We start from the raw sequence: 24,948 nt of genomic DNA on the forward strand, positions 1-24,948 counted from the left end.
GCAACCCACTCGTGTTTTTCCGACCTGTTTTACCGGTGAAAGTCACTATAACGGCCACTCGTAACTTCCGACCGGTGAACTCGTACCAGATCGAACTGGTACCACTTCACGGTCGGAAAAATACGAGTTTCCTTGAACGCACCATAACAGTCCTCGTCCCTACGTCACCACATTCACGGCGTTCCTTGGCTGCACACACAGCCCTGCATGCCGTTCTCTCTCCTCATTGGATAAAAACTGTAGGATACGATAAATGTTTTCTCTTCGGCTCAGAGCAGAGCAGAGGGACTGACAGACCCGTGATTCAGACCAAACACTCTATGTAAGTGATTGCTGTCGGAAGATATAACTATTTAAGACTTATATTAACACAAATATATCACTCACTTCTGCTTTAAGTGGAAAGAGATTAGTTTTGACTAGAAATGAGACATTTGGACAAGAAATAAGACAAATATTCTTGGAAAGATGTCGAGTTTTTACAGTGTACTATGAGTATTAGTCAGGGTCTTACGCAGAATAAATCAGTCATACAAAGATTAGACTACTGGGGTTTTTTATGGGCCCCACTGGGCGCTGGGCCCCTAGAATTATCATCACCTTTCTCCCCTATACAACGGCCCTGGTGGTAGGTCATTAAAAACAAGACTGTGATTAACAGCGGAAAAACAACTGCATTAATATTGATTATAGTCTCTTAAATGAGAATATACTATTTATAATATTAGTAAAATAACTGCATTAATATTGATTATAGTCTCTTAAATGAGAATATATTTGAAGTTTGAGTTCATTTTACAAAAAAAAAAAGAAAAAAAGAATTTCTACTTTTAATTGCTAGACAAATAACCAAGTCCAGTTGTTTTTTATTTAAAATTTCTTTGAGATAACTATGACCTGGACAAAGGGCCTACTTTTAATAAATTCTGCACGTATTTTTCTGCACATATAAAACATTACAAATATATTGTGTATAGACTTTTTCAGGTATCAGGTGCAGATGAGGAAACTTCTCCTCATACAGATCATACAAAATGGTTAAAAAGAAAAACAAATAGAAAACAAACAGGAAAATGAAAACATTATTTGAAATATATTAAAATGAAAAAAACAACAACATAAGTTTCCTCTTATTCACATTTTTTTTTTTAAATCTAATTAACCATAAACCTTCCCTCAGTTTAATATCATTGTCATAGTTGGCTTTTTGCCTTTTTGTGTTATCTACATTATTATGTGTAACGTGTACCGTTATTGAACTGTTTTTATGTTTATGGGACTCCGGACGGAAATTAGCATCTTGCTATAATCCGGCACATTTACATGTTATGTCCATTAATGTGCATTCAATTAACTGAAAGTGTCCCATTCAAATAAACAAATAAAGTAAAGTAAAGTAAAGCACCACTGTCCCACAGAGGAATAATGGCGAGCTGCTGCTGCTGCAGGACGATGGACGACGTCAAAGAGGATCAGTAGAGTCAGGAAGAAAGAAAAGGAAGAGTGGAAAAAAGAGAAACATGGAAAAAATGCTGGAAGCTGTGTATATGTGTGTGTGTGTAACGCTGAAAGACGATCACTGATATGAACCGACGCCAGAAACTCAGATAATGAGTTTTTATCAGAGGAGAATAAAAGCTGAATCTGTCAGGAGGCATCTGGTCAGTCTCTCTCCATCTCTCTACCTCTCTAGGGTTAAACTGTGATGTAACAGCAGCTCATGTGAAAACAAACATTTAGATGAAAAGAAAAAAATGATGATAAATTGGGAGAAATGTAATAAACTCATTTCTTCTTTTCTGCAGCAGCCTCTATAACACACCACCAGATGCAGGTGAAGCTAACGTGGCTGAGTCGAGGCGACGTGAACATTTTTCTACATTTTTCTACATTTTCCTTGGAGATCAGATCGGATCGTCTCCGTGACGCTGAGTCTTTATCTGCTGCTCTGTTACAGCTGTGGTGATAAGAGTGAACCCGACTGAGGAGCTGCTGCTGCTTAATGGTTTCCATCTACAGGACGGGTCTGTGTGTGTGTGTGTGTGTGTGTGTGTGGGTGTAACTGTGTGTGTGTGTAGCATGGGGTTGAGTGCACCTGAGTGTATAAGAGTGATGTAATGAGCCTCAAACAGGACAAATGTTGATATCAGCTGCAGGTTTCCACTGTGGAGCAGACCAGAGACAAGAAAAGGAGGAGGAAAAAAACCTCTGATGCAGTTTTAAAGGGATAGTTCAACATTTTGGCAAATTGGCCCATTGCCATAATCCCTATAGTCATAGCAGTAGGTTCGTTACCTTTAATTGTCGGTGCAAGCTATTTTTAGAACGGCGGAACAGAGCCGTGAGCTGCTCAGAGCTATGCTACGGAGGCTTGTTACAATTGGACATGTTCTGGGACGTTACGTACTTTGTTTTTATACTTCAATGACGTCATGTATGCTTTGAGATATCATGTATTCTAATTTAGTACTTGAACGCACATAACCTGATGTGTGTGAACATGAAGCCAGATATTGTGACTCTAGCCTGATAACCAAGGACATACTGTAACTGCTGAGTTCTCTTAGTCTGTCAGTTAGGTCTGTTGCATTAGATACACGCCTGAACAACAACACACACATCATGTTGCTTATCACATTCTGAGAACATCCAACCTCTGTACGGGGCAGGCCCAGCCCAAGAAGATAAATGTGACCCATTTCCTGAAATCTGGACTCACTCCTGACCGAGATCCTGCGAGAGCTCTGTCACTTTGAGTCCAGCGCTGATGTACTTTATCTGTGACCTGAGTAAACACCACTACTTTTGTACGAAAGACTTCTCTGGTTTGTTCTTGGGCTTCCAATACAAAGAATCGGGACTAACAAATGGTGCCGTGACCCGGATTGGTTGACTCTGAGACTGTGTCTGACTGAGGACCACCAGAGTGGATCGAAGGAAAACTTTTTTCAGACAATTCAAAGCCGGCTAAACGAAGGGTAAGCAGGAATCCTTTTCTATAAAACTTCTGCACATTGGAGACTACTAAATTAAATTGTCTGATTAAGGTAATCCTAACATCCCTAAAACGTTTGAAAAAAAAAAAGAAAAAAAAAAAAAAGCTGTGTTTCATACCATTAAGAGAATTGTCTTGTTGTATACTGAATGGTCACATATAAAGTATTAAAACACATAGCCTCACGTGCAAGTTTTTGAAGACCACTAAGGGTTGTCTTTGAAAGCTTATATAGTCAAGTTTTTGAAGACCACTAAGGGTTGTCTTTGAAAGCTTATATCATATGAACAAGTGTCCTAGTCAAGTTTTTGAAGACCACTAAGGGTTGTCTTTGAAAGCTTATATCATATGAACAAGTGTCCTAGTCAAGTTTTTGAAGACCACTAAGGGTTGTCTTTGAAAGCTTATATCATATTAGCAAGTGTCCTAGCCTAGCTGTTCTTGAAAGACGTAAAACTCATTACTTGAATGGAAAACCACTAAGGGTTGTCTTTAACCAAGCCCAGCTGTTTTTGGAAGACGCAAAACTCATCACTTGCATGGAAAACCTCTAAAGGTTGTCTTCTAAAATTCATAAGGACATTTTTAATACCGGGAATGTGCCCGATGCCGGAATGTGCCGATGCCGGAATGTGCCGATGCCGGAATGTGCCGAAGACTACTATTAATTAGTAGTGTTGTTTCTGTTAATCAATAAAGTCAAATACTTTATGAAGACACAGGGATAACTTTGTTATTTTTCATATTAGGCCTAACTGTGGGGTGGTTTCCTACTTGATGATCGTTTGATTGTGTGAGTGTTGTGATATCGAGCAGTCGAGACTGATCGAGAATTCCTTCACTGACGCAGATCTCAAGTAGTTCTGTATTGGGGGGCATTGGAATGGGGTAAAGGGAAACTGTTAACTACGGTGTGACAGAGCTTGGTGAATTAAAACGAGTGATTAGACTGGGCGAACCCCCTGCGGTCAAGCGCACGGAGTAAAAGACTCTGTGTAGAAGCTTCTTGATCGGGTCCTCACTCGGGCATTGTGTCATTCACCCTTATCTGTCTAAACACGTGCAATACTATTTAAAGATGTCACAGAAAATTGTGGATAAGTGGAGAAATTGTAAACCCGGCTCTCTGGGGCTGGTACTGTATGAAACAATAACAAGATGGCAAAAGAAAGTCCCAAGGGACCAGGAAAAGAAAGCCATGGACAGATTTGTAGACTGGACAAGGGACATGCAAGATAAGGGAATGTTTAAAGACTGTGAAAGCGCTCCGCCTACACTGAGTGAATGCACCATGTTTTCAAAACAAGCAGCAGAAAGTGTGGAGCACACAAAGATTAAGCTACCCAAGGCAGGGATTCTGCAGAAGGTAAAAACAGAGAGAGATTTGAAAAGGGCAGAAACATTCCTGACAAACTGTCAGTGTTTTTTAGGAGAGGTTAAATTCTCCATCAAAACCCAGTGCCTGATGCTCCTTGGAAAGAGATAGTAATCGACTTTACTGACATGAGAACAAATCACAGAACAGAAGGTAAAAGGTATCTACTAGTCTGTGTAGATCCATTCTCTAGGTGGGTAGAAGCCACACCTACCAAAACTGAAAAAGGAAAAGAAGTCATTAAATGGTTAACGAGAGATCATTCCCAGATTCGGGGTACCAGAAATAGTACGATCTGATAATGGTTCTCATTTTTCTAATGAAGAACTCAGAGAGGTGGAGGAGAAGTTTGGGATCAGACACAAGTTTGGGGCGGTTTATCACCCAGCATCACAGGGACTGGTGGAACGGGCAAATCGGACCATTAAAGAAGGCCTGGCAAAGGTCTGTGCTGACACAAAGCTGACCTGGATTGAAGCCCTACCTATTGTTTTGTTTAATCTAAGGTCTACCCCAAACGCCACCTTGAATGTCAGCCCACATGAGATCCTGACAGGAAGAAAAATGCCCTGTCCATTCACCACTGCACCGACAGACTCACCACCTGTTGTATTGCAGTATGAAAATACATGTGAATATGTGAAACAGTTGAACAACACCGTGATGAGTATCTCTCAACAGGTAACAGAGATACTCACCAAGGAGCAGGACCCTGAAACTGCACCTGTTGAAGTGGGAGACTGGGTCCTCAGAAAGGTCAATAAGCTCAATTGGTCTTTTCCACGGTGGAAGGGACCATACAAGGTAGCAGAAGCTACTTCTCATTGTGTAAAGGGGTGGTTGACAGACGAGAGACTGAGTAACTGGATCCATAAGACTCACTGTACTCTTACTCAGGACCCTACCGACAGAACATTGACTGAGGTGCGGACTGACATTGCAACCTCATCGACTGACAAGGACTCTACCGTACCTGCACAAGCTGAAACTTACAGTGAACAGACATGATGATGATGTCACAGTGGAGACTAGCCTGTAGGGCCAGAGTCTCAGTAACAATAAAACCAGTCACTCTGCTCGGTGTCATGCAAAAAGTCAGATACTGAGTACTTAGTTCTTGGATCCTACAAAACTGGGACTGATCCCATAGGTTACTTGATGATAACTCTTACCTCACGAGCCCCTGGCCCAGTGATAAATAAGGACCATTACAAAAGAGAGCTGAAACCAAAATGGTAAGTGCAGGAGAGGTTAAAAACCCTGAATGGGCTATTGAAAAAAACCTCCCCAAAATATATGCAAAAATTCAAGTAAAAAAAAAAAAAAAAAACAACAACAAGCAAACTTCCTGGGCCTGTTTCAAAGTTAAAAAAAAAAAAAAAACACAGCTGATGTTCCAGAAGGAGGTCACCTCTTATATGGTAAAAACAGTCCACACTTGACCCTAGAAACCCATCACCTTGATGTAAACAACTAGGACCTTCACAACAAATTTTAGATTTTTTCCCGAGCTGGAATACAAGGGTGTGTGCATGGTATAGACATTGGGGGGTTCAAATGAGATCCCTTCCTCAGAATTTGCTAAAGGATTTCCCACAATTCTATGATATTAACAGAAAATTTGCTATTTTAGAACATAGAGGACTCTCTCCATGCCTCTCTCTGCTGCCTGTAGTGTGACTAGACATAACAATGATTGACCCTGAGACACAGCACACACACATGGTGCAAGAGAGAGAGAGAGAGGCACACACATGGATGACAGCAGTGTTCAGGATCCCCTTTTAAAAAGTCCCCCCCAACCAGAATCCAGCCGAACTTTGGAGCATTATTTAGCCCGTTTCTGACAAGCCCCATGTCTCCTGGTTTCATATGATATCTGAATCTCGACTCTAGCTTTAATACTGTGCCGTTTATAACGCGATACATACTTCACATTAATCTATATCTAGACTCACCTGCTTACATAGACACAATTGGGGTTCCCAGAGGTGTGCCTGATGAATATAAGTTAGTAAACCAAGTTGCTGCAGGATTTGAATCATCCTTGTTCTGGTGGGTAACAAGAATGTAGATAGAGTTGATTACGTCCACTTTAATGTTAAAAGACTTAATAACTTGACCAGAGATGCCATAGCTGGCCTGCACAACTGTCTGCAACTTCACTGATGACTTACCAAAATAGAGTAGCCATGGATTTTCTTTTAGCTGAGAGAGGTGGTGTATGCTCCATGTTTGGCCAGGACTGTTGTGTGTTCATTCCTAATAACACTGCTCCAGACGGCTCTATAACTCGAGCCCTTTCTGGCCTCAAAACTATGTCTGAAGAGTTAGCAGAAAACTCAGGGATAGAGAATCCGTTAGCTGACTGGTTAGACAAAACATTTGGCAAATGGAAATCTTTGATTTAATCAGTAATTCTTTCACTGATTGCAGCAGTGACCCTGTTAACATTATGTGGATGTTGCTGCATTCCATGCATCAGGCACCTCTGTCTAAAATGTATTACTACAGCTATTAATGATAAATTCCCTACACCACCTCCTTACCAGTTAGTACAATACCCTGGAGAAGTGATGCCGCTGGTCTCCCTCTCTGAGCCCGGAGAGGACGAGACTGAAGAACCCAAATCCGAGGATGATTACTTGTACACCTGAACCATTTCCCTATACATGACAAACTGCTAATGCCTATTACATTTTTACATATAGTTCTTGCATACACGTAGAGGCGTGAGACTTATAGTTTTTCTTTTTAGTTAGGATGCTCAGTGCAGAGTTCTGCTAGGGCTTTAAAGAATGTGTTTTTAATGTGTTTTGTTAAAAAGAAAAAAAATGTTTTTACTTAACCAATCATGAGACTGTTTAAATATTTCCACATGCGTGTGCAATGAAGAAATGCTTGCTGCTAGTAATTGCAAAGAAGAACAGCTTACACATAGTCGCTCACATATAGGCTGCTATTTTTGATTTAGGTGATTGTTGATATGAATGATTTATATCAAAAGGGGGATACATAAAAATCTCCTGCCTGGTTGTGTTACATCTTAAAGAATGTGGTCACCTGCAGTTTGGGGGCCTGCTGGGATGGCTACTGCCAGTAGATGTGATACAATACAGGGATAACGTCCCTACTTCTATTTGATTGACATAATAAAATCATGTCAAAAGGGGGATTGTTACAATTGGACATGTTCTGGGACGTTACGTACTTTGTTTTTATACTTCAATGACGTCATGTATGCTTTGAGATATCATGTATTCTAATTTAGTACTTGAACGCACATAACCTGATGTGTGTGAACATGAAGCCAGATATTGTGACTCTAGCCTGATAACCAAGGACATACTGTAACTGCTGAGTTCTCTTAGTCTGTCAGTTAGGTCTGTTGCATTAGATACACGCCTGAACAACAACACACACATCATGTTGCTTATCACATTCTGAGAACATCCAACCTCTGTACGGGGCAGGCCCAGCCCAAGAAGATAAATGTGACCCATTTCCTGAAATCTGGACTCACTCCTGACCGAGATCCTGCGAGAGCTCTGTCACTTTGAGTCCAGCGCTGATGTACTTTATCTGTGACCTGAGTAAACACCACTACTTTTGTACGAAAGACTTCTCTGGTTTGTTCTTGGGCTTCCAATACAAAGAATCGGGACTAACAGGCTCATGGGATTTCTTGGTTTCCCTCATCAAACTCATCAAATACACAATCCAACAACTCCACAACGCTCTGGTGGACAAGTTGTGACCTGCACATTCACCACGCTATGAGATAATAACACAACGTTACCAGAGTTGTTTATACAGAGACTGTTGCTGAAAAACTGTCCCTGAAGGCAACGTACATCAGCGGTTTTGCATGAATTTCCCTCTAAAACAACTCTGTGTGGTAACGTTGTGTTATTATCTCATAGCGTGATGAATGTGCAGCTCACAACTTGTCCACCAGAGTGTTGTGGAGTTGTTGGATTGTGTATTTGATGAGTTTGATGAGGGAAACCAAGAAATCCCATGAGCCTCCGTAGCGTAGCTCTGAGCAGCTCACGGCTCTGCTCCGCCGTTCTAAAAATAGCTTGCACCGACAATTAAAGGTAACGAACCTACTGCTATGACTATAGGGGATTATGCCAATGGGCCAATTTGCCAAAATGTTGAACTATCCCTTTAATGTTTTGATTTTGAACTTGTGTTTCTTGCATCAAACACCAACAGCTCCTGCTGAGTGTCTGAGTGTAATGAACTCCCCTCAGCTTCATAAACACACACTCCTCTGTCACACACTGCAATCTCTCTACGTGTGCCACTTATTAAAGCTCCTGTAAAACTGTGAAAAAAGACCCAAATAAAGGAGTCGTACTGTAGTTAAAACACACACACACCCTTCCGGCTGAGATGCATAAAACACACACATTTAAAGAGACACACACACACACAAACACACCATGGCCTCATGCCAGTTTGGACCTCGTCTGCAGTCGAGCGGGAAATTGAGCTTAAAATAAAGATGAAAGGCGAGCGGTGGGGGAGAGGGGTTTCGCATGGCAGCCGACACATGTGGGACTGTTACTGAACCTTTTTCCATTTCAGCATCATCGTCTCCTGTGAGTAAAGAGGCCTCGAGTCTGATGAGATGATTGTACCGGCAGAGAGAGGGAGGGAGGAAGGAAGGAAGGAGGGAGGGAAGGGTAGACAACACATGTCCATGTTTAAAGTGATGAGTGATGAGTGACGGCTTCACGTGAGCTACACGTCGGCTACAGGTCAGCTTCACGTCGGCTTCACATCGGCTTCACGTCGTCCTCAAAATTGCTACACTTCAGCTTCACTTCAGCTTCACTTCAGCTTCACTTCAGCTTCACATCAGCGACACTTCAGCTTCACATCAGCTTCACTTCAGCTTCAGATTGGCTACACTTCAGCTTCACTTCAGCTTCACTTCAGCTTCACATCAGCGACACTTCAGCTTCACATCAGCTTCACTTCAGCTTCACTTCAGCTTCACTTCTGCTTCACTTCAGCTTCACATCAGCGACACTTCAGCTTCACATCAGCTTCACTTCAGCTTCACTTCAGCTTCACATCAGCGACACTTCAGCTTCACATCAGCTTCACTTCAGCTTCACTTCAGCTTCACTTCTGCTTCACTTCAGCTTCACATCAGCGACACTTCAGCTTCACATCAGCTTCACTTCTGCTTCACTTCAGCTTCACTTCAGCTTCACTTCTGCTTCACTTCAGCTTCACATCAGCGACACTTCAGCTTCACTTCAGCTTCACATCAGCGACACTTCAGCTTCACTTCAGCTTCACTTCAGCTTCACTTCAGCTTCACATCAGCTTCACTTCAGCTTCACATCAGCTTCACAAGGGCTACTTGTCAGCTTCACGGCGGCTTAACATCGGCTGCACAACAGCTGCACTTCAGCTGCACTTCAGCTTCACAATGGCTTCACGTTGGCTACACGAGGACTTTTGACCAAACCCCCCCAAAAAACGGAAACAGAGATGTGACGAGGAGAAAGTCATAATCATCGTCAGAGTTTTTTTTTTTTTTTTTTTAAGTTTATTGTTTGGCTTTTCATGCCTTTATTAGATAGGACAGTTCAGAGTGTGACAGGAAATGGGAGGCAGAGAGGGTGGGAATGACACGCAGGATAGGGACGTCCGACGCGGGACTCGAACCGGGATTATAGCCTACTATAGCCTCTACACATGGGGCGGGTGCTCTACCAACTGAGCTAAACACCTCCCCAATCATCGTCAGAGTTGAATCTGGTTAAAACACAAACACTGTCCCACACACCTGAGGTTTTCTCTCTGGGGGTGAAATTTGTTCACGCTGCTTTTGTGTTTTTTTTTGTGTGTGTGTGTTTTTTTGTTTGTTTTTGGACTCACCCGGTCTCCAGGTCTGACGAGCGGTTCCTGTTTGGTTCCCAGTTTGTGCAGCAGGTTGTAGGCCACCTTCACACTCCTGGACCACAGTTTACCTGCAGGAGGAAACGAAGCAGCGTCGTCGTCATCATCATCACAGAGGCAGGAAAACTTACAAACTAAATCTGAGCCCCAGATGTTTTTTATATATTAAAAAAAAAAAACATAATCAAGCGATCAAAGGGTGAATCGTCGGTGATCGATTTTGTGTCCTGTGAAAACATGAAACGGCTTTTGCAATAAGCGAACAACGGAGTTAATGATGACATCATCACGAGTCCCCATGTGTAAGACATCACTGCGCTGACATCAGCGATCGATCCTTTACGACAGATTTCACAACACACAGTGTGTTTGGTTACGATGAGGAAACCTGAGTCCATGTTTTAGCTCAAGCAACTGTGAGAAAAAATAAAAAAAAACAACATTTCCACTTGACTGAAGGTGTGAAATAAGTGTTGCTCCCTCTACATAACATTATCAGATCCTTTCCATCAGCTTCGTTTTCCCTGCAGGGCCCAGTCTGTCTGCTCCGTTCATTAATGAAGTAACTCCACAACAATGGAGTCAATTTCCATCCTTTGCTTTTTCTGTTTCCCTTTTTTTTTTTTTCCCCGCCTAATTCAGACTGACAGCTGCAGATATTATGCATGAGCAACCTGGTGCGAGTCCCTCATTGTTTTTCACGCTAAATGAGTTTTTTTTTTCTTCTTCCTGATGTTTAATGAATTGAAGAAAAAAAAAGGAGAGAGTTTTGTTGTAGATCCCGGGAGGAAAATGAACTGTGGGGGGGAGGAGGAGGAGGAAAAAAGGAAACGAAAAGAAAATGGCAGACAAAAGGCAGAGGAACGGTGACTAGAGTTTAGAATAAAAACAGATTTTCAGCAGAAAGAGACAGAAATAAGACTGAAACTGAGCAACAAGTGGAGGAAAATTCAAAATGATCTTGGTCTCCTGGAGGTTTTCAGAAGAAGGAGAAAAGACAGTGGTGCTGAGTCCGACCTCTGGATGGAAACATGGATATAAGATCTGAGTTGGGTCCTTATGATGATAATTAAAGAGGGAGAATGAACAGAGTAAATCAAGTTCAGATGTCAGTTTGTAGTTCCTTTGCATGAACATGAAACAGCTGATCTGTTGTTTACAGAGAACAGAACGTGCTTAGTGAAACTTTAAAGAGCCCATGAAGTGACACATGTATTTTTCCAGCTTTAATCCTGTGTCCACATGTTGACTTTTCATTTATCTGTCGACATCAATCAAATTCAAGTCAAAAAATAAATATGCTTCACATCAACATCGATGTATTTTCTCTTTCTGTAAAACATTTGATGACTCATCCTGCACTCATGGCAGTTGTGACCTGCACATTCACCACGCTATGAGATAATAACAGAACGTTACCAGACAGAGTTGTTTTAGAGGGAAATTCATGCAAAACCACTGATGCGTGTTGCCTTCAGGGACAGTTTTTCATCAAGCAGTCTCTGTATTTCCCTCTAAAACAACTCTGTCTGGTAACGTTGTGTTATTATCTCATAGCGTGGTGAATGTGCAGGTCACAACTTGTCTACCAGAGCGTTGTGGAGTTGTTGGATTGTGTATTTGATGAGTTTGATGAGGGAAACCAAGAAATCCCATGAGCCTCCGTAGCGTAGCTCTGAGCAGCTCACGGCTCTGCTCCGCCGTTCTAAAAATAGCTTGCACTGACAATTAAAGGTAACGAACCTACTGCTACAACTATAGGGATTATGGCAATGGGGCCAATTTGCCAAAATGTTGAACTATGAATGAACAGTCGTCATGAGTCGAACCTGTTTCTTCCACAGGCCACTTGTGTTTCTCACTTTAAATCTGGATTTACAGTTAATACAAAAACAGTCGCACACCTGTAATAAAAAAAAAAGAGAGAACACAACTCAACAAACAACAACACACAGAGGCTGAACACTTTAGTGTGTGTGTCCTCTTCATGCTGTACACAAACCCCAGCGTCTTCTATCATCGATACAGTGAATTGTGTGTAAACAGCTCAGGCCGAGATGTTTACACCATCAAAGCTCCAACACAAACTCAAACACTCGCTGCTGCTGCTGCTTTTTTTTTTTTTTTTTCGTTGTTTCTCTTTCCAAACACAAATTTATTTCTCTCCTGCCAATTACGTGAGGTTATCTGCAGTGCAGCGTAGTGAGCGATGAGTTTAAGGACAGCGGGAGAATCCGATATCATGAATTCTCTCTGTTCTCCGGAGGAGAGGAGGGAGGTGGAGAGGACGAGTCGACAGGAAGAAACAAAACAAGTTTGTCCTTGTCGGCCGACATCAAAGAGACGACATCACAGGAATGAGAGATAAAGGAAGATGGAGGGAGATTCAAGAGTCAGCACCGCACACACACACACACACACACACACAGTCTCACCGTGTCGTTGTGTCTCTGGTGGTGGACGACTCCAGAGTGCTCGCTGGAGACATTTCACAGTCTGGTGAGCGCTCGTATTGCCTCATCATCATCTCCACACACATCAGTTTGTTTGGTTACGCACACACACACACACCTACATGCACACGCACACATGAACACACACACACCTACTGTATTTGGAGAAAGCGGATGCTGTTGTGATAAAGTTGCTGCCTGTTCACTATTCACCCCCCTGGTTAATTTTAAATTTTAGATTTTAGATTCAACATTGGACAAAAAACAAAGAGAAAACTCATTTTTGTCTTCCCTTTATTTCTTTCCCTCACTCTTTTCTTTACTCTTTATTTTTTTCCTCTTTCTATTCTCTATCATTCCCCTCCTTACTTCTCTGTTGTCTCTTTTCTAACATTTACCTTCATCACTTCTTTTACTAATTCCTTTCCCCCACTTTTCTGTGCTTTCTGGTTTCTTTTTTCCGTTTTCTTTTCTGTTTTCCTTCCTCTTTTTCCCCCATTTACCTCCACTTTTTCTGTTCTTTCTGGTTTGCATTTTCCATTATCTTTTCTGTTTTCCTTCCTCTTTCTTCCCATTTTTTCATTTACCTCCACTTTTTCTGTCCTTTCTGGCTCCTGGTTTCCGTTTTCTTTTCTGTTTGCCTTCCTCTTCTTCCTCTTTTTCCCATTTACCTCCACTTTTTCTGTCCTTTCTAGTTTGCGTTTTCCATTATCTTTTCTGTTTTCCTTCCTCTTTCTTCCCATTTTTTCATTTGCCTCCACTTTTTCTGTCCTTTCTGGCCCCTGGTTTCCGTTTTCTTTTCTGTTTTCCTTCCTCTTCTTCCTCCTTTTCCCATTCACCTCCACTTTTTCTGTCCTTTCTGGTTTGCGTTTTCCATTATCTTCTCTGTTTTCCTTCCTCTTTCTTCCCATTTTTTCATTTACCTCCACTTTTTCTGTCCATTCTAGACCCTGGTTTCCGTTTTCTTTTCTGTTTTCCTTTCTCTTCTTCCCCCTTTTCCCATTTGCCCCCACTTTTTCTGCCCCGTTTTCTTTCCCACTTTGTCTTTGTTTAGTTTCTCTCCTTTTTCATTTGATAAAAAGCTCAAAGGAGACTCTGCTCCTCTTCACTGTGAACGACGCCTTTGATTTGTGATGAAGTATTTTCACTGTCACTCTGTCGTTCACATGATGCGACTCCATGATGCGACTTCTTTTTCTTTTCAGTCTAACCCTGAACAGAAGCAGCTACATCTCTTTACGCTCTCCAGACAGTTTGATCTGCAGCTTTACTTAGACTTTATTGAGGACATGATGCATTCACGTCCATAACTGTTCTCTATCGTTTCATATTGTGTTTGTCCTCTCACCTGTTTCCCTCTCTGTGAGTGTTGTATCACAGCACAATCACATCACAACCAAAATGAAAAGGTTAATTATTATTATTTTCACACCTTTTATCTGTCACCTAGAGACTCTGTGTGATGCTTCAGGTTGGGAACTTGTGTGAAAGACAAAACACTCAGGATGAATCAGCTTCTAAAGTCACTGTCTGGGCTGTTGTGGCCAAAACTTCTATTAAGGAAATGACTAAAAGTAAAATCTTCACGTACAGAGTCTCTGTCCTGAACGTCACTCAGGGTAAATTCCTCCATAAATAATTCATCATTCATTCACAAACAGACTGAGAGAATCTGCTCCTTTTGGGATAATGAAGTTTCTTCTGTCTCTCGCTCTCTCTCTTTGCAGCAGAGCAGCTTTCTTGAACGCGTCTTTTTCACACGTTGCTAATGTGCTTAGCGCTGTCTGGCTGCCATTAGTGGAATTATGCTCACGCAGCGGGTGTTAAACATTGTTTGGTGCTTCAGTTAATCAGCTCGGGGAAGCCGCCATATGTGCACGGAGCTGGGACACAGTTCAGAGGAATCAAACCTGCTGGATTCATACAGAACCGAAGCATTGTCACTGCGGGTCTCTGTACTGTATTTATAATGTACTGAGAAGTGATGGATTCAGATGTCTCTAAACTAGAGAATCACATTTTCAGATATTTGTGTAATAATAAAGGGATATTCCTGCATAAGTTTAATCCATGGTCTAACGCACCATTTGACTGAGTAGAACCCCTCCTCCAGAGATCAAGTTTGCCGACCACAGACTTCTCTAGTTGTAGCGACTTCAGCAGATGGACAGATAGAAAAACACTGCTGTCTTTGTAGCCACGAGCCAACCTCCATCAAAAAAAGCCGCTCATAGCCACAAATGATGCTCAGAACAGCACCAAACTTCATCAACAGTACAAACATGGGCCCATCCCATAATACGAGGCATCAAACACTTGCTAGCTTTGCCTGGTTTCTATTGAAAAGAGACAAAAACACAACTCACCCACTCTCCTCCAGCTGCTTACTACTAATGCAGAAGCCCTGACAAGTCGATTACCGAGTGCATCAAGTCAACGAACTTTTGTCCACCATAGAAATACAGTCAATCACCCACACACATAGACAACACACATATCAAAAGTAACATGATCGAACATGGGATGTACAAATGTATCTCATATATCTGAATGCATAAATAAATAAAACTCTTAACTTGCGAGGCAATATAGTGCCATCCAATGAGAATAAATAGTAATAGTGTTAAGAATACAAAGTAAAAAAATATACATATGTATTTCTATGAAAGATAAAAACGAATAAGAATAAATAAGGATTCACATGGTCAGCTCAGCATTTAACAGCTTGACTGCTGAGGGGACAAATGACCTGGCATATCTGCTGTTCCTCTCTGTTTCTAACAATAGCTAGCGAGTGTTGACAGGAAAATGAACTGAGTTGAGTTGCTCAAACTATCACATTCAGCAAAGCTGCTGCATTATTGAAACTAAACGCCACTAGACTCTTTACTTTTCCACTACATTCTGTAATCGACTCGTCAGGGCTTCTGCATTAGTAGGAAGAAGCTGGAGCAGAGTGGGTGAGTTGTGTTTTGTCTCTTTTCAATAGAAACCAGGCAAAGCTAGCAGGTGTTTGGTGCCTCGTATTATGGGCTGGGACCCTGTTTGTACTGTTGATGAAGTTTGGTGCTGTTCTGAGCATTATTTGTGGCTATGAGCGGCTTTTTTGATGGCGGTCGTCTCGTGGCTCCATAGACAGCAGTGTTGTTCAACAGGCTGTCTGCGTTAAAGTTGCTCTAACTAGAGAAGTTCGCTGTCTGCAAACTTGATCTCTTGAGGGGGGGTTCTACTCAGTCTCACGGTGCGTTAGACCAATGGGTTAAACTTACACTGGAATACCCCTTTAATCTTGAACTTCACATCTAAAAACGTATTTCCTCTCAGAGCTCTCAAGGCTGCTCTTACCGTAGGTGAGCACGTAGAGCGGTTTGCCGTTGGTGTCCATGGTGGTGAGACACGGGGCCTTGGGGGAGATGGTGCCCCACCGCTGCAGGGCCGCCTCCAGAGACGGGGGCCAGTTGGTGACCACGCCCAGCTGCTCGCCCCGCATGACCCCCATCTGGGCCCCCTCCGCCTTGGGCTGGTTGGGGTCCGGCTGCTGGACTGCAAAGAGAGAGAGAGAGACACGAAGATCAAATATTAAATCTGATGAAACATTTTATTTCTTATCGTCAACACAATGAACAAAAAGATCAATGTCTTCTGGGACTCGGAGTTCAACCTCAATGTGAGTCATTCAACATTTGAAGAGCTTGTCTTGAGTAGTTCCATCCTGAGGTATCAGGTTTACAAGGCCAAAACTATTTTTTGTGATGTCCTCATAGTTTTGACCTTTAACCAATCAAATCCAATCAGCTTCTTTGAGTCCCAGTGAACATTTAAAGGGACAACGAGGAGTTTTGGAAAGCGAAGTGTTCTCATACTACATTTACCATGAGCCTCCGCGCGCACCGTGAAATTCTTGGACCAGCGCAAGACGTCCGTCTGTCCAAGAATGTTTTCATTCATCAACAATGAAAGTCGGAGGTTCGAAGACGATCAGATACCGTCATAGTTCCGACCATGAACGGCGATTCGGCGGCGTTATTCCCATGACCCGCCGGGCAGCGTCCGCGAAACCGAAAGTAAGGAAACGCTGGTCGGCTCGTCCAGCATTTCCACCATTAATTAAGATAACAAAATAACGATAGAGACAGAACGATATATTTATCGGAAATGGAGCCATTAACAAGTGTGGGTAGCGTAGATTCATCCACATTAACATGAGACTTTTTTATAACCAAATAGAAACTCCTCGTTGTCCCTTTAATAGAAATTCCTTCAAGGTTTTATTGACATAGGAGTCCACCACAAGAGAAGGACAGACAGAGAGAGACAATAAAAAAAAACAGGCTCCAGCCCTGGATGTCATGGAAACGGAACAACAACATGATGTAAAGAGAGTTACCCTCTAAAAGTTCCTCGAAGTCGTCGACGAAGAACTCTCTTAGCGGCGGCCGTTTGGGTCGTTTCAGGGTGTTGACCAGCTGCTGGATCTTAGCTGAAACTCTGCTGCTGACAGGGACTCCTGCAGAGGAGGAGGAGGAGGAGGAGGAGGAGGAGGAGGAGGAGGAAGAGGAGAAAGAGACACACTTTAATGTAAATCCAGACTAACTGCAATTTTCCAACACTTTCATTTCCACTGAGAGCTGCAGCTTCCTCTGAGGTCACATGACCGTCACCGATGAGACGGAGCGATGATGAAAGAGATGAAGAATGGGTTCAAACCGCTCCGTTAAAGCAGCTGTGACAGTGAGAGGCGCTGACATCTGGATGTAAACAGATGTTTGACCCACTGACATCCAGGTGTTGACATCATGTGACCACGAGGAAGGAAAATCCTGCAGCTGCTGTTTTTCACCATTTTTAAAATGTTTTTTTTTTCCATCTAATTGAAATTTGATGGTTTTGAAATGAAAAAAACAAGGATCAATACACAACCACACACCTCGTCCAACACAGAGTACAAACCAGTTTTAAATTATAAAAACACAACTTGATACGAGGCAAAAGACTAAATACAGACCAGAAGAAAAAAACTTCAAATGTGAAAACAAATAATTGAGTTTGACCCTGAACATGTTTCTCAGTCGTTAACAACATTTGGCAGAAAGTGTGTTTACACTCAGCGCAAAGTGAATTATCCTCATTTACATAAATCTGACAACTACTATGAACACTGTTTATATGAATCTGTTTTTTTTTTATTCTGTAAAACATGGACGTGTCTTCTCCTGGTTTATTGCTGCTCAGGACTAAAATCTCATCTGCTCCACATCTGCATTCAGCCAGAACATATTTTAGTGTGAGTGAGGTGGAGCGACGAATATCCAGGGAAAGTCAAGAAAATATGAATATGATGAAAAAAACGTAAAAATAAAATCTCGTCCTGCAACAAACATCAATATTCCAGTGTTTTTGTTGATGATAAATCTTCAGGAAATCATTAATTATACATCATATAAATGTTTGATCATGTTTTCTCAGACAGAAACAGCAGTGAAATGTCTCTAAATATGTTAAGACTTTACTCCAGTGGGGGAAACTGATTTGTTGAAGTGAAATCTATGAACAACAACTCATCAACCCGTAGACAAACAGTTTGTGAAACGCGTGCAGCTCATCTCACAGCAGCAGAACAATGAAGAGACTCAGACTGATGAAATCCTCTCCCCATCCTGATGATGATGAGTCCGGAAAATCTCGGCTCCTGATCTGTGGAGCGTTCAACACCTCAACGTCCAGGTGAAAAGGAACGCCTGGGTTCATCTTCTCTGCTGCTGAAAAGCATTTTTACATCCGACCACAAGAAACTGTGAAGGACGGACTCTGCTCATGATTTGTTGTTTTATTCAGATCTTAACAGACAAAACCGACTGTGATGGAAAAACTGACAAACGTCCACATGATGTTGACAGCTGTGTCTTCCTTTTCCTGAACTTTTCCTCCGTTTGAAATAAAAAGATGCAATTTCAGAGCTGTTGGAAACACAATCACGCACTTCACCAGTGATTTTAAATCAACATAAAAATATGAGTTATTAAAAAGGTACAAACAATGAATAACAACAAATCCTGAAGGTCACAAAAACTACAGTTAAAGAAAAACTCATGAATAAGAAGGAAAAGATGTTTTTCTTTAAAAAAAAATAGTATGAGCCACAGCCACAGTCAACTTTGTTAAAGGCTCCAGGATGCGTGATCCCAAAAGAAAGACTCCAAGCACAGACGACCTGATGAATCCTGGACAATCAAGTGACGTAAAAACTGTCTGAACATTAAAGGAGTATTATCGCAAAATTCGGCCACTAGATGGAGCCAGGCGGAGCTTATCAGATATAAACAAGTGGGCAGCTGTCAGAGAGAGAGAGCAGCCTCGTTTAGTCCCCCCCTGCCCCCCCCTCCTTCTCCCTCCCCCCTCCTCCTCCCTCACCAGGCCGAATGAACGTGCAATCGCGGGAAAAAGAAAACTCGCTAGTGGAAGCGGCAGCTCTACGTCGCGCACAACCACAACAACGACAACGACAACTGAAACGTCCTCCTCCTTAATAACGCTGAGAGGACAGCTGAAGAAAGACACAGGGACGTGGAGACAAAGTGTTCTACCAGCGATTCAGTGACTGTGAGCACTCTAACACTGCTACATTACTTACTGTTGCATATTTGTCCGGTTCGGAGGTCTGATTTGCGAGTTCCGAGTGCATTTTAACGCAGCAAGCGCCGGGCCGGCTTGGATCATAACAAAGACAAATGCTGCATTTGCCCCACGGACACTATACTGCTGGCGATTTTTTTTGTAAATTTACTTATGGCTCCCCCCGACCCATCTTTTGCATATGTCAGCTTATTTTATGCTATTACTGCTGTATTTGCGATAATGCTCCTTTAAACATGTCATAATTAAACAAGTGAATCTGATTTTTATGGTTCCAGGTGAAAACAAAAACGCCGACACATCAGGTCGGTTTAGTTTCACCTGTTCAGGCCCTCGTGCAGATGAAACCTGTTGATTACGACTGCACATCACAGATCTGCCTGTTCTCTAACGTCACATCTTCCCAGCAGCCGAGGATCAAACTTAATGTTGCGTGAAAATCTGCCGAAATCTTCATGACGCTCTGCTCTCACTGTCTGTTCACTGTGAGCTGCTCTTTGTCTGTGAAATCTGTAAATCTCTTTTCATAGGTGAACTTCTCTTCATCTTTTTTTTTATTTTCTCTAACAGGTTAAAGGGATAGTTCACCCAAAATTCAAATTTCACTCATTATCTACTCACCCTCATGTCGACTAAGGGCTGGGAGAATTTTCAGAGTCCTCCGTTCCTTCTCGGAGTTACAGGGTGGGGGGGGGGTCCACGCAGCAGTATTTGTCCATATAATGGTTGTGAACGGAGCTCACTTTTCTTTGTCCAAAAAGACACACCAAAAAACATCCAAATACCTCCATACTGCTCGTCTGCAATGTCCGTCTTGTATTGAAGCCCCAACATGAGAAATTGTTCCGCCGGTCAGTGCAAATGCTGACACAGGAAGAGCAGTGAACTGAGACACTGGGAGCTTCTGCTACAAACAAGCTTGAAATATAGACTTATTTAATTATTTTCGGAACAATTTCTCATGTCGGGGCTTCAATACAAGAGGGACATTACAGACGAGCAGTATGGAGGTATTTGGATGTTTCTTGGTGTGTCTTTTTGGACGAAGAAAAGTGAGCACCATTCACAACCATTATATGGACAAATACTGCTGCGCGGACCCCCCCGTAACTCCAAGAAGGCACGGAGGACTCTGAAACTTCTCCCAGCCCTTAGTCCACATGAGGGTGAGTAGATAATGAGATGATGATAATGAAATTTGAATTTTGGGTGAACTATCCCTTTAAAAGAAAAACTCCATTAAATATAACTTATCAAATTAAAGAGACGTTTTACCTTGAAAAGAGTTTAGTCATTGAGTAAATAAAGTTTCTAGACACCAGTGAGTCTCCCCGCCCCGACTCACCGTCTCCGGTCTCCATCAGCTCGGCGTTGCCGTACTTGGGCGTCTGTCTCTGGGCGGCGGTGCCGGTGCCGGGGGCTCTCTCCACCTGGATCCCATCGGTGGCGGTGGTGTTGGCGGTGTTGTTGGTGTAACCGGTGACATCTGGAGGGGCAGAGTGGTTCTCTGGGATGAGAGAAAACGAGGGAGGGAGGGAGGGAGGGAGGGAAGTCCTGGTTAGTAAAAACCCCCGACACATCCTGCTGTTAACACGCTTTAACCACCAGCAGTTAGACTGTGGATACATGACAGAGACCTGGAGTTAATTATGTTGTTAGTCATTAAACATGAGGTTAATTACACAGTTAGAACCAAGAACAGGAATTAACAGAAGATTTAAATGTTCTGAAACAGCAGCAACGATTAACGCTGAAACACTGCGTCAGGTGAACTCAGAGGAAGCAGGAAGCAGGAAGAAGCATGTCATTCCCTTCTCTTTCTACATGCTGTCCTTTCAAAATAAAAGCAACATGTCCCAAAGATAACCAAACAAAAAAGACCAATAATCTACTGACAGGTTTGGTTTATAATGCTCTGTTGTTGAAGGGCCTGACCCTAGATAGAGACAGAGGACTGGTCCACATCACTTGCACCTTTGTCTGAAAAATGTCTGAATGTCGTATCTTTTAATGTTTTCTGTCACTTCCTAAAGGACCGACAACAAAAATAATTTGAGCGGTGCCTCTGCTGACCATTCTTGCCACCATGACCCCCTTGCTCCTTGCACTTTGTTTTAACTTCTATTGTACTATGGCCCTATTTATTGCAATGTAATATTGTAATGTATTTTGTATTTTATGGAAATGCTGACGACGTGTGCTGCTGCCCTCTTGGCCCTTGAAAATGAGATCTCGATCTCAACGGGTCTTTTTACCTGGTTAAATAAAGGCTAAATAAAATTTTAAAAAAGTACCTGTAACCTGTAGATCTGACATAATGTAAGGAGTCGAGGTTGAGGTTGTACAAGCTGAACACTCTGTAATTATGGAAATAGAGTGACGCCTATAAAATTGAGAGCTGATAAAAAAAAATTAAAAAGAAAACATGGATGACAAAAGATTGGAGGAGAAACAATGTTTAACAAATGAGTAAAATCACAATTTTCCTCAGATTAAATAACGGATGCTGCTCTCTGCTGGACTGTCAGTTCAACCAATTGTTTGAAAAAAAAAAAAATCTATATGGACAACAAAAGATTGTAGCAGAAACAATGTTTTACGACCGAGTAAAATCCAGATGTTCCTCAGAATAAATAACGGATGCTGCTCTCTGCTGGACTGTCAGTTCAGATACAAAACGTCATGTGTTATTTAGCATGTGACAGCTAAAACAAACCTGATTAGCATCTGTCGCTAGCTATAAAGAAACATTCACAGCAGCAGCATCGTTGTACACCCACACACACACAAAAAATCCCAGTGTTGTTGAACTCATCACCACACAACTGTGACACCTGCCTCTCTATGAAGCGAAAAAATAAAATAAACACTCAATTTTCTCCAACACCCACCAAACACCCCCAACGTTCATTTTTAGGTCGTTTCACCCTCCATTTTTATACCACATTGAGATTGTGTGTTTCAGTCGATGCGGCGCGCCATGGTGTTTCAAAGCTCCCATCATGCCTCAAATACTTCACATTTACCTCCTTCATGAGGCTCGGCTTCTGTTCAACAACATCAAACGGTATTTACTGTTCTGCCCGAGGGATTCTTTACTTTGAGTGGTCGGAGCATGAAATGATGCAGGGAGGAGGAGGAGGAGGAGGAGGTGTGGTGGTGAATCTAAATGAGGACGCGTGAAGGTTCAGGCCTGTGTGGCGTTTACTGTCCCTTTGTTTTCACACACTCATTTAATTTAACCCAACTTCATCCACATGAGGGCTGTTTTTTAATTTTGGTTGTGGAGGTTTAGACCAGTGGGTTCTTTTTTTTTTGGTGCACTGAAACAGACTTTTTAATTGCATCATTGGATATTAATTACCAATTCTGAAGGCAAAATATGTGATTACAAAAGTTGCTGTACACTGAACATTGCATTTTTGTGAATTTTAAAACATCTTCCTGTGCAATATTTCACAATAAAAGCCCAATTAAGAAATTAATGGAGACTGTCCACTGAAACACTATGGGGGAGTGAATCAAAACCATCAAAATGTGGCTTCTTATTAAAATATGACTAATTTCCCATTAAAACATACGTTTAGTTGGACCACAGAGGTTTGCTCTCACACAGCCATGAGATGTGCAGAAGGTCCAACACCGATGAGTTCTGGTTCGGTTCAGCCCAGAGGTCGACGTCAGGACTCACAGGAACAAAGAGCTGCTTCTCATCGTGTTGATAAAGGGAAGAGTTCTTCATCCAAACTGAGAGACGTGAGGAGCCAAACCATGTTGTCATTTCTCACTGCTGCTGTTTTAACACTCACTTTACCGTCGTACAAACAGAGCTGAGCTGCAACACAAACTTCCAGAGACAGAACAAAGATGAGTTTTCACTCTCTCTCTGTCTCCTTACTTAATATTTCATCATCACAGGGACACAGGGAGACTCTATAGTAGCTATATGGACAGTTAGATACACGCCATACATTCTTTATATCGAGACGTTGACGACTATGGGGAGATAAATGTTGAATTTCCAATTGAAAGAGTTGACGACTTCATCTCTTCTGTTTCTCTGTCGTCTCTTCATGCTGACAGCTCTGACATCTACGACACACCTGCTGCTGTGCCAAATGCAAATAAAACAGCAACAACTTTGTGATGCTTTTTTTTTGAAAAAGTTGGTTCTTCTTCTCTTTTTCCTTCTTTTTCTTCATCGATTCGTGCCAATAAACCTGGCAACGACGAGGTTTCGAGTAAAGATACATGGTGAGAGAATAAGACTGAGGGGAGATGATTCCCTGCACAAAGCACCGAGCCAAAGCCGGCGAGACCAAACAGAATTCTTTATCCAGACATGGACTGCATATCAATAGTGCAGCGCACAGCACAGGCATGCTAATTACTGTAGCATCCCTGTACGCTCTGTCTCTGCAACATCTGGGCTGTCTGTTTGAGCTGCACTCAACTAGACGTGCACTGTCTGAAGGCCTCTGTTGTTTATCTATGTGGGAAAGAGTGTGTGTGTGTGTGTGTGTGTGTGCACGCCTCCTGTGACCTCATCAGGATGTATTTATCATGATGACTGAGGAGGAGTAGGAAGAGGAGGATGATGATGAATATGTCTTTTACTGCTGGGAGGCCAGTCCAGGTCGACTGAGGAGCTGGTTCGTCTCCCGTGACGGGTCAACGAGGGTTTAAAGGTGAAGATATCGGGGTTCAAAGGTCAGAAGATGTTTTTCTTTTTTCTGACAAACGACTTGAACATGAATCTGAATCTGAGTCCAAATGTCAGAACTGGTGTTGAACTTTAAACGGGAACTACACAAGTAGGCCTGTAACGATACACCAAAGTCACGATTTGATTCGTATCTCGATTTCTGACCCACGGTTCGATACACGATTCGATTCAATTTGAATTTTATTAAGGTTAAAAAAAAGAAGAGGTTTTGGTCGCCAGCCCTAATTATAACAATAATAAATTTAAAAAAGAAAAATAAACTATTCTCTTTTCTCAAACAAAATACTGTTAAAAAATAAACAGAGGAGACTGTGTGGAGACTATTTAAGTTTAGGGAACAAACTTGCCATCTGTGCCATATACACAGGGGGCAAAGCAAAAAAACAGACACGGAGCATTGAAATGGGTGTGTCGCAGTTCTGCCATTTCATTGGCGACACAGGTTCGTGTCTTAGAGTGTTGCGGTTTCGGTTTCGACACGTGTATCGTTACAGGCCTATATACAAGTCTGGTCTCTCCTCCTCTGTGTCTCTAACCCTCCTCTCCTCCATGTGCATTTTGTTTCCAACAGCGAAGCCGGTGAGAAATCAATCCATGGAGCGGTGGATAACGTTATTTATCATCTACCATGTTACCATGTGTATATCTGTGTAGTCTTATCTGTCATCAACAAGAGATTACGGGTTACGGGTTAGCGCGTTACTTTTGTGTGGCGGTGTCGCCATGGAGACGAGAGCTGGGACACCGGGTCGGAGGCTCTGATCGTACAAGGTTGGTTTTCAGCCAAGAGACGCTCGGTGGAAGGCAGAGAGCCTCCATTCTCCCTGGAACTACTGTAGTT

The 24,948-nt window shown here is 42.3% G+C and overlaps 1 protein-coding gene across 3 annotated transcripts in view; it reads right to left on the reverse strand.

Annotated features, from left to right (window-relative positions):
• The window catches only part of LOC311001028 (disco-interacting protein 2 homolog C-like), a 208,534-nt gene that overhangs the window by 48,587 nt on the left and 134,999 nt on the right, over nucleotides 1–24,948 (reverse strand). For all 3 annotated transcript variants that reach the window (XM_083991982.1, XM_083991980.1, XM_083991981.1), the window contains 4 exons: nucleotides 20,727–20,888; nucleotides 17,136–17,255; nucleotides 16,094–16,291; nucleotides 10,275–10,366 (listed from right to left, as the gene is read on the reverse strand). In XM_083991982.1, the coding sequence (XP_083848108.1) occupies nucleotides 10,275–10,366; nucleotides 16,094–16,291; nucleotides 17,136–17,255; nucleotides 20,727–20,888 (572 nt within the window). The remainder of the gene's footprint in view (nucleotides 1–10,274; nucleotides 10,367–16,093; nucleotides 16,292–17,135; nucleotides 17,256–20,726; nucleotides 20,889–24,948) is intronic.

Source organism: Trachurus trachurus (genome assembly GCF_905171665.1).
Source record: "Trachurus trachurus genome assembly, chromosome: 17".
Lineage (NCBI taxonomy): Eukaryota > Metazoa > Chordata > Actinopteri > Carangiformes > Carangidae > Trachurus > Trachurus trachurus.